The 10916-nt window shown below is 40.6% G+C and overlaps 1 protein-coding gene across 1 annotated transcript; it reads left to right on the top strand.

The window, feature by feature from the left end:
- The first annotated feature begins 1130 nt into the window (after positions 1–1130).
- On the top strand, positions 1131–4997 carry dio2 (iodothyronine deiodinase 2). The gene is made up of 2 exons (XM_066694463.1): positions 1131–1639; positions 3494–4997. Exons 1-2 carry the CDS (start codon positions 1439–1441, stop codon positions 4052–4054), a joined length of 762 nt encoding a protein of 253 aa, XP_066550560.1. The 5' UTR covers positions 1131–1438; the 3' UTR covers positions 4055–4997.
- The last annotated feature ends 5919 nt before the right edge of the window (positions 4998–10916 follow it).

Genomic DNA, 10916 nt, shown 5'->3' with positions numbered 1-10916 from the left:
TTAAAGACTACTTACAGCTAAAAGACTGAAATGTTGGAGGATTTAACGTGCTCCAGTTTCATTTTCAGTTCTCACCATCTCTCAGTGTTAATAGCAATATTTTATTTTATTCTAAATCAGCCTCTGTGATATTTTAACATATAATTTGGCAAGGGGGTGAGGCTAATTAAATCAAATAGCAATTCAATTCAACTTTGGTAAAGAATAATTCAATCGGAATACTACACAATATTTGTTTGTATGCATATAGATGTTTTAATTGAGTCTCTTATGGCCTGGGTTATAAAAGGTTAAAGATGTGCTTCTCTAACCTTAGGGGGTGTGAAAAACTTATAAATGATTCAGTTAAAACTAACTTCAGGTTCAAATCAGCCGTTTTTATCATCTAACCCAGTGTGTCTAGATCCATCTGTCTGTTTCTTTTAAAGGAGTCTGGAACGAACTTCGTGTAAGAATAATGTGCTTCCTGTTGCAGGTATGTAGCCGCCCAACTCTTTGCATAATATTATATCACCTGATCAGAGGGTTCATACCAGACACACCCAATGTGCCTCTTTGCCTTTGCACCAGAATGCATTGGACTCAGTGGTTATAAGGGCTGTGCATTTGACATCTTATGAAATAAAATACAGTAGTTCAATTGTAACAGCAGAGCAGTACGTTAGGCGTGTTAGTTCCTGTTTGGAAAGTTTAATGTCTGAGAAAAAGGTTTAATTATGCAACAGTTGCAGTTGCTATAGAAAAGCTATTCACCAATGATGTGCATTCCCTCAAAAACTAGTATACATAGTATTCTTGCTCTAGAGCTCTCTCTCTCTCCATATAACAAACCCTGAAAAGCAGTCAGAAGTTGTTGCCCAGATGACAGGATAGTTGATTAAACTGCCCCAGGTACTGGCGTCCCTGCTGCTGATTAATATGAACCTGACACGATGCACACGTTTGGAAAGTAAATGTGGATGCTGTGGGGAGCAACCAAAAACCAAAAAAGTGAAGTGAACGTGCCGATTATTAGCGGATAAACAGCTTACTACCACCGCACAAGAGCGCACCTCACTGCGTCACCCGCACGTCAGTCCACCCTCCCAAAGGCGCCCCTCAATGGGCTGGATCGGCGCAGCAGCCTGCGTTGGCACTTCTCATTGTCCTGCCCCGGCCAGAGCCATGCCTGCGCCGTGACGTCACGATCTCAGCAGATAAGCCAGCAGGGATACGGGCGGTATATAAAGAGCTGCACCGGCAAGACACACACACACACACACACACAGGAGCTGGCCAGCTGTGCATGTGCGTGTGAAGAAATGCACCACTTCTGAGCGACCTGGGCCGGACCGGTGCATGCACAGAGCGGCGGGCTGAGCGCTGGCACTTCGCGGCGGCATGGGGCGGCTGGGCTTGCACCGGTGAGCCCGCAGCGCGCAGCAGGCTGGCCCGCACCATGGGCACGCTGAGTGTGGAGCTGCTGGTGGCGCTGCAGGTCCTGCCCGGCTTCTTCTCCAACTGCCTGTTCCTCGCGCTCTACGACTCGCTGCTGCTGGCCCGGCGCGCGCTGGCCCGGGGGGGCCCCTGGCAGCGCGCGCTCACCGCCGCGGGCCTGCGCTCCGTGTGGAACAGCTTCCTGCTGGACGCGCACAAGCAGGTACCCCCCACCGCGCACACCCGCTGCATGCACACGACTGCTCCTGTAGTGTGCTCTGGGGGGGTGTAAGGATATGCATGCTCCTCCAGTGGTTTGCTGTAAAGTTTGCAGTGCATATCAGATGTAGATTGTTGTTTTGTTCTTTAAAGGGCTCATTGCAGTTTCTCCAAGTATCTTGTAATGACAAAAAAGTGCAAACCTGTTCTAATTGAATGACAGAAGTCCCTGTCTACTTGTCATGTACGTTTTGCAGGTAGTGTCAAAGTCTGGATGAGGTCTAGTCTTTAGCATTATATTATGGCCATTATCTTGACATGTTTATACATTATAGATTGGCCGATTAAACTGATTAGTGCTGCAAATGAAGTACTGAACTCCGACATTCACCACCGAGCTACATGTTACTTCAGGTTTTCTCTTATCTTAAAAAGCCAGTGCGCACCGTGTGTGTATGAATCGGTTCAATGTGATCAAAGCAACGTGTATTTAACGGGCTGCAAGAACAGTAATGAGCTTAAATGCATTAATTTATTTGAAGCATTTGTTAAAAACACACACACACTCACAAACTGAAAATGTAGCCATCAGCATTAAGCAGCTTTTTCTTCTGACAGAGGGATAAAGGAATTCCATGTGTTCTTCAGGGTTTTCAGAAACGGGTTTGCAAAACTTAGGGTCAAGTGTACAGTAAATCTGATACTGGAATTATGTACAGGAATAATCTGCTTAACGCTCCAAATAATCAGGTTCAAAGAATAACAATGAAAAAAGTTTTCTGTAGCTCCTTATACATTCCTCAGTGACTCCGGTAAATCCATCAATCTTCTCACAGTGATTTCCTGTCTCTACTCTGTCTTTGCTACAGTATTGCTGTATATTAATCTGATTCCACATTAAATTAAAGAAAGGGAAATTAGAGCTCTCTCAGGATCCTAAAAGCTGCACAGCACAGGTGTAGTCAAGAGAGGTTAAAAAGAAAAACTTACTTCCTCTCAAATGTGGCAGCAAAGGGGAAACATGTTTGTGTAAAAGATCAGAAAATGTTACTAACGATTGAAACAACGAAACAAGCCATACATTTCCTTTTCAGGTACTGGAGAGGATGAGTTGAGGTTGTTACATAAGTAAGCAGACACCCCAGCTTGAATGAGGCTAGAAGCCTAGTTGGCAAACTTGTGCGCTTTATACTTCACACTCCTTTGTCTCTTGGAAGACCACAATGCACTTCCACATTGTGCGGCTAGAATCAGCAGTCCCGGTATGCAGGATTGCAGCCCATTCCTGGCAAACGATCTCTATTGGTTTTGGGTGTTCACTTTTCCTGCAATCGTGGCAGTCAGTCAGCCAGCCAGGTGCCCTCTTTTCAAAGTCCATCTGTTCTCATGCAGCTCAGGTTCGCCGCGTGGGTGTCTGCAGCGGGAGCTTCCGGTGTCTCTAACCGGTCCTCACATGCAGGAATAATGTGACTGGGCGTCTCTGCGCTTAAGTCCTGTATGGAAAGCAGAAAGCTCCTTGAGATCTGGTTTTTGAGTTTCATGCATTGCTTGTCAAATGTCTTGGGTTTATTTCTAGTTGGAACGAAATATATCCACTCACTTTGAAAAAACGCCACCTTATTTTAAAGAGGACAAATACACATTAGTCATTTTCATGAATTTAAACTGTAACACTACTTAATTAAAGACTACAATTCTATTAACATCTTCTGTCTCAATTCTCTAAAACAATCTTCAGAAAAGCAGGGGACTATAAAGTTTGCATTTAAAGACCCTTTCCATAAACGGTGCTATCGGGACGTGTGACAGAGGAGGGGCTCAGACCAACGTAAGACGGTAACCGTGTTGTTTGTCGCAGGTGAAGCTGGGGGGCGATGCTCCCAATTCGAAGGTGGTGAAGGTCCCGAGCTCCGGCAGCCGGAGGAGGAGTCTCAGCAACAAGACAGGGGACGAGTGTCGGCTGCTGGACTTCGAATCGAAGGACCGGCCGCTGGTGGTGAACTTCGGCTCGGCCACCTGACCCCCGTTCATCAGCCACCTGCCTGCCTTCAGGCAGCTGGTGGAGGAGTTCTCCGACGTGGCGGACTTCCTCCTGGTCTACATCGACGAGGCCCACCCCTCAGATGGCTGGGTGGTGCCCGGGATGGATTCCCACTCCTTCGAGGTGAGGAAGCACCGCAGCCTGGAGGAGCGCTGCCGGGCCGCACGCCGACTCCTCGAGCGCTTCTCCCTGCCGGCCCAGTGCCAGCTGGTGGCCGACTGCATGGACAACAACACCAACGTGGCGTACGGGGTGTCCTTCGAGAGAGTGTGCATCGTGCAGAAGAAGAAAATCGCCTATCTGGGCGGGAAGGGACCGTTTTTTTACAATCTGAAAGAAGTGAGGCACTGGCTTGAACAGACCTACAGGAAACGATAAAGCGAAGAGGAAAAGGAATGTCGCGCAAAACCAGGAGATAACGGCGGGGAGAAAAGTGCTTTCAGAATCAGAACTGCTCGTCTCCAGAGGCCACGGTGTGAGAGCTTCCCGCCAAACTGTCTGAGGAGCCAAACTGCCGTGTGCTGGACAGACTTAAAAATAAAACTACCATCCTGAATGAACTTGTAAAAACAATTCAGACGGTCAGGAGTTATGAATTCAAAGCAAACCAAACGGTCAAGATGAATGATTGTTGCAATAACAGGCACTTATCATAAACCAGTTTGCTAATACTTTAACCACAGAAACAATACTTTAACATACATTTTAGAAACCCATCCCCTACGAAAACCAAATCACGTGACCAGCTTTTATAAACTTAATTTATTTCTGTTTTTATATTTTTATGTAATTTGTACGCCATCATGATGTCTGGTTTTATGTACGAGATCATATATTGCTTTTATTGAAGAAGACAATCCTTCTTTTCTGTATCCTCCTCTTTTTGTAGAAGCATCTTAGTATTTGTTTGGTTGCACAGACATCTCCAGGTTTGATCAACTTCTCCTGTACGCTATAGCTAAATGTATTCCAGCAAAATGAGATCCTAACATGCAGAAGTCTAAAATAATTACTGTATTTATATCCAGCCATTTTAATTTGATAAAATGTTTTCAAGTTTCAAAGCACAGAAGTGAGCTTTCTCACGGGGCTCACCAAGTCAACCGGTTTTCTTTCGGAGAAGCATTTTGGCACTTGCAATACGGCACTGTGGGAAGTGAATTTGAATGTAAAGGAATTGAACTTTTAGTGTAATTTATTATGGTGCTAAGGAAGGAGAGCTACAGCTACAAATTGCACTAGTGGATATAGACTATCGGGATGTTCAGTGTGTGCATGGGTGAAAAGATATGAGAGCAGAGTGTGTGTGTGTGTGTGTGTGTGTGTGTGTGTGTGTGTGAGAAGCCTGTTCAATGTCAGTCCAGGTGTAATTGAGCTATCCCACAATTGGTGTGATGTTCCACTTTCTATTGCTCTCACATTTTTGGAGGATTAACAAAGGCATTCTTGTCACGAACCATGAACTGATTTGGAAAGATGGTTCTAGATCACGCACGGTAGTCGGTGGCTTCTGTACCCCTCATCTACAGACGGGACGTACGGTTTGGGGGGGAGCTGGTGTGTGAATGAAAACTGCTGACGAAAGGGGCCCCCCGGCTCGGTCAGCGGTTGGATACAAGGTCACACCGTGTCTGTCCAAACTGGAACGAACGTGCCTGTTTATGAGTGAAATTACTTTTATATGCTTGTTTTTTTGTAGTGCAAACAGCTGCTTATTCAAATAAAAGAAAATGAAAAAAAAAAAAGTCTGTTTTCATGCATAAAACAATGTAAATCCAGTTTATCTAAAGAGCTTGGGCACAGGAGGACATTTACAGCAACATGCGTTTACAAACAGTATCTAGGATTGTACCTGTGTATCAAATGACCTGTAAGCATGACTTTTCATTGGAAAATGTTCAATCATGCGCCATGGCTAATTACAGTGAGCGAAGAATAGTAGTAGAAACCAGTCAGGTGGCATTTTTATTCAATGATTGTCTGGTGTATTTCCCTTGGCCTTCATAAACATGTTTTTACATGTGTGGCACACATTTCTATTAAAAAAACCTACGCACATCACATAAATCCTGGTGCTCTGAAGGTGCCATTCACAGGGAAGGCACTCGCATGGTGTGTGTTGGCCTTGGAGATGCCAGGGGCCAAGGAGAAAAAGGTTTGATTGAGTGTGCGAACTCCCAGGCAACACAACCTCATTGTGGCCTGGCTTTGGGCAGCCATTCAAAAGGACATCCAAGACCTTTTTCTAGGACACACTTCCATAGCTTGATTAATTGGCCTGTGATGACAACAGTGCTGAAAGAAGGTAATGGAGAAACCTTCCTTAGAGGCTCGTGCAGGGAAGAGGAATCCTGCGCCGAGTAACACTTGACAGTTCCAGTCTTTGCTTCCGCCCTACCTTGCCTATGGCCACAGCTGGAGTCACGCAATATGGAAGACCCTGGGGACACCCTGGAAAAACACACAATCTTCCCCCCCCCCCACACACACGTGCGTCTCTACCTCTCACAAGCCTGCATCATCGCATTTCTCACCACGTTCCACAGCGCAATCACAAGTGCTGCATCCAACAGCCGGATATGAGTAATGCAGAAGAAATGCATGTACACAAAGCACCTCAAAATAAATAATAAATGATACAGTGTATTTCCCAAGAGCATTGTTACACCGAATGTAAAGGACTTGTACTCCTCACTGTATCGGTTGGAGATAAGAATTAAAATATCGAAGAACAACAGAGCTGGGCAGACAGACATTTTAAAGTTTAATGACAAGATGAGTAAAGCAACTGTTTTCATTTGAAAATGCCAGTCAGCATTGTTTAATATATGCATGTGTCAAATATATAACTGATCTACATACAAGAAGTTCTTTTAATCACACTCATATCTATCCTTACTACTAAGAATACTACTAGACAGATAAATAAGACACACCTGCAGTGCAGAAGTGGAGACAGATTGCAAGGAATGACATCAAGGTTAGGAAGTGTCTCTTCCCCCAATGTTTGGGCTATTATTGTACACTGTGGCAAGGCATCTAATATGGGTATCTCTTCTCTTTTGTTACTGAAATACTAAATATGTTTGTAGCTTATAGAAACAACAAGAATACACATTTAGACACACATTCAGTATACAATTATGTGGTTGTTATGATTCTATGTATCACCCAACACTTCACATAGCAATTCAAGGACATCAATCAACTTGTTTTCTTTAAAAATAATAATAAACCAGCTGTTTCTATGAAGATGCAGAATTACAACATTTATGTGAAGCATAAAACAAGAATACCTTCACCGCAAACCTGTGGCAACTCTTGACAGACAACTGTAGTCTTTGCCAGGTGGAAATATCCACAGCAAGCTGAGCCAAGAAGTGCTAAATATTCATCATCAGACTGGAGGCGCCAATAGTGTCTCTACGTGCTTTAAAATACTATACTTTGCTTTGGTTGGCTGTGTTTCATTCACAGGTGTTTGTGTTTAATGTGAGGCAGAAATCAAGTGATTGTGCCGCAAACTAGCAAAGAAATAACTCCCAGCATTCAGGAAACTGGAGATTTTATAAATGATAATCTAACAGCACTTTGATGGAGGATTGAGAAGTGCCCTGTCATCACAGAAGAGCTTTTGGGCTATTAAAGACTTCATGGATTAGGGATAAGACAATTTCCCTGGTGGCCAGAGCTATTTACTTATTGTACACTTGATAGTGTAATTACACGGGTAAAACGAATGCACTAAAACAAAGCCCAGATTTAGAAAAAGAATGTTCAAAATCTTTAAATCCTCATTCTGAACTATATATATATATATAAATATAAATATAATACAAATGCAAAAGTATCCCCTAAACTTTTAACTGTATTCAAAAACACTAAATTGCAAAATACAGATAAGTTTTCCACATAAGGTATGTACATACTTTATAAAATGATCTATAATACCATTGTACATTAGTTTAAACCAAGCTTGTTTACTTTAAGTGACTGATCAATGCTGTCTTTGTGTTGCATCTGCTTGTGACAATTAAACATGCAAACAACAAACTAACAAAGAGGTCCTTTACAAAGTCAAATCCATCTTTGTTCCAAATATGAAGAATAAGAATCAGAGATCAATAGACACTTAAAAGTGCTAGACAATACACTATACACTATAACAAGCCATGAATCAAAGTCAATTCATTACTTTATTTGTAAACACTTAATGTTGGGTTGTAAAAAGCAATATTCATGAATTTGCATCTATTTTGTGTTCAAGACCATTGTAATAATTAATAAATTCACTATGCTTGTTTAATACTAATGGGTAGCTACATACATATTGATGAGTCCAAGGATAAGATTTAAAATGCACAGAAACTAATATCCACACTGTAAATTGTGATATATTGCCAACCGTACCATTTAAAAAACTGTCTACAAGGATAAATGTGGCTTTGAACAACTTAAAATCCTTTAAAATGTACAGGTTTTTATTCTCAGTTCTTCAAAAGGAAAGATAATACCAATCATTTAAGATATGGTATATAAATATTCATTCCATCGATTGGGGACATAAAAATAATGAAATATTAAGGCAGGCAGTCTAATCCCTCTGACCACTATAAACCAGAAACTATGCACAGCTTAAAATAACATGCAGTTCGGATTTTATTTGCTATTTTTACTTTACTTCCTTTGGTGCGTTTATTTTTCCTTTGAAATCTGATGGAATATCACATTCTTATTTATTTTAAAAGCTGCTATCAACTGAATCGTATGGTGACCTCTAGTGTTAGAAAGCCCTATATTCACACATTATTATTATTATTATTACATTAAAGGTTAGCTGTGGATAATAGATCTCAAGTGAAACAGGTCTGTTAAACTCCAAATATCCCTTCTTTTTAGTGTCTGTCAGTCATTTGGAGTTGCTGTACTTTTCTCTCTCTCGTGTGTGACCTTGCCGGAGGTAGTCAAATAGTCAGATCCCAAACTCAGCTCCAGATCTGACTCCTATTTTCACTTGAGTCTTAGGATAAAATGACCTTTATACCCTGCCAACTCAAACTCACTCTCCTTTTCTAAACTTAAAGGTTACTTTCCCATTGACCTTTCATAATGATGGCTTAATTACGAACACGCTAATCAGCCAACACAAACAAACCAACACAAAAACAGACAGCGACAAAATAATAACAGAAGAACATCTTAGATAGGTGCAATGTGGCGAAAGTTAGTAAAATCAGTATTTATATATAAACTGAATGTAATAAGGGTACAGTTTTTTTTTTGCAAATATGGGTATAGATACTGGTATATAGAAGCAATAACAAGAGCATTTGGAAAGTCATGTTGTACTCTGATATTGATGTAAGGGGTTCCTACTCCTACTACGCATTTCAGTGCTTTAACACATTTCTGCCATGTAAAGGCACTGGGGTATTCAAAATGCATTTCAACAACTAAGATTAAAGAACGCGCCTGATTTGGCTGTATTTAGAACAGCTTAGATTTATTTATTGATGAGGAACACCAATAATTTAAATCAATAGATCATAGGCATCATGTAAAATTGTTTTTTTTGTTCAAGAGCATTTAGTTTATTTATAACCCATCTGATATTATATTCAAGACCATTCTTTCTTATGGTAAAAAAGATATGCAGTAAATAGTACAAGTGAAAAAGTTGAAATATTCTCTGCAGAAATAGCCTTCGGTCATGAAGTCTCTGATTTGAAGCACAAAACTAAGTCTGAGTGTAGACAAAATACCGTTCAGAGTCTCACAAATACAACCTTTCACTTTGAAGAAAACGCTGCACATTTGAATAATTATGTATGGATCAATTTTCCCTCCATCCCAGAATCCTTTATTGCAATTTCCTTTGGGTTCAAAACTTCATCACTGAGAAATGTATGGGCACATTCTGAATGATAGGTCGTGCCAGGATACCTCCTAAATTGTTTGACAAGTTGCTGATCATTCGGCACAATAGCCGTATTCCCAGGGCAGCATTTACAATTTAATATCTCTTAAATGTGATTTGCAGGTCTGACACTTGCAAAGGCAATGTAAAATACAGAATAATATTGATTAATTTGTAAACTTGACAGCTAATATTGTTCCAATGCTGGGATGTCAACTTGAATGATAGAAAAGACCTATTATTGAGTAATAAAATAAGAGGGCTATTAAAGTAATGACTGTTCATTAAAATTGGAGAGGAAAAAAAACAAATATATATTTTATACAGATATACAGCACTTGGGACTCAAAGGAAAATAAAAGATTTACAACCATGGTTTTTAGGGTGTGCTTTTAAACAACACCTGGCAGTTTTTGACAAAGCCAATCATTTATTAAAATCTATTTCAATGTATGCATATTCAATCAAGGCCTTCCCCTTTCTCGGTTTATGTTGTCACTTGGAAAATTAGTAATCTAGAATTAGCATAACCTTTCCTACACTAATTGGTCTACAGCATCTCTCGTTCATAATAAGGACATTTCTGCATCAACGGGAAGCAGAACGGCCCTGGTGTGTGTATTTCAATTATTTACCCAAAGAAAATAAATACACACATACATAAATAAACAAAACAAAACCGAATTAGACATCCGGTGTCGTCTCCAAACCTTGGCAATTAGTTAATATATGCAGAAGTGTTCCTGAAGGGCTAAGAGGACGCAGCAATTCAAATAACATAAAGGTCAGAAATGCAGAGGTCCGTGGATTTTGACATATCCTCCTGACATTGATTGATATGTCACTGTAAAATCACATCATAGGCTGACCTTTACATATTTCTTATCACATCTACATTTTATGCCTGATAAGCTATTCAATAAACCCATAAAGTCTTGTCTGAGGAGTAACACACAAAAAGATAAGTCTCTAAGTAAAACTAAACTAATGGAAAATAATAGCAGGAAAAAAAAAAAATTATTCACGACTTATCATACAATACAATTAAGTATTTTTGTGTTAAACATCACTGCCATGTGCAAGAAAACCAACTGATTAACTGAAGACACACATATCTTATGCCAGGTCACATGTATGCTTGCATTAACACACAACTGCTCCCCGAGTGACATTTTTCAGGCATTGAAAACATGGCGATAATGCAGCTTCGATAACTCCTTCTAATCTCAATAGGCCTGCAGTCATTCATTTTGTTATTTACACGATAGAAAAACCACACACACAAACTTAAAGAAAGTTACACTCTTATTATCCGAGACAGAA

The sequence above is a fragment of the Amia ocellicauda genome, chromosome 21 (assembly GCF_036373705.1).
Source record: "Amia ocellicauda isolate fAmiCal2 chromosome 21, fAmiCal2.hap1, whole genome shotgun sequence".
In the NCBI taxonomy this organism is placed as follows: Eukaryota; Metazoa; Chordata; class Actinopteri; order Amiiformes; family Amiidae; genus Amia; species Amia ocellicauda.
Note: the sequence above shows the minus strand (reverse complement) of the source record. Positions and strands in the feature narration are given on the sequence as shown.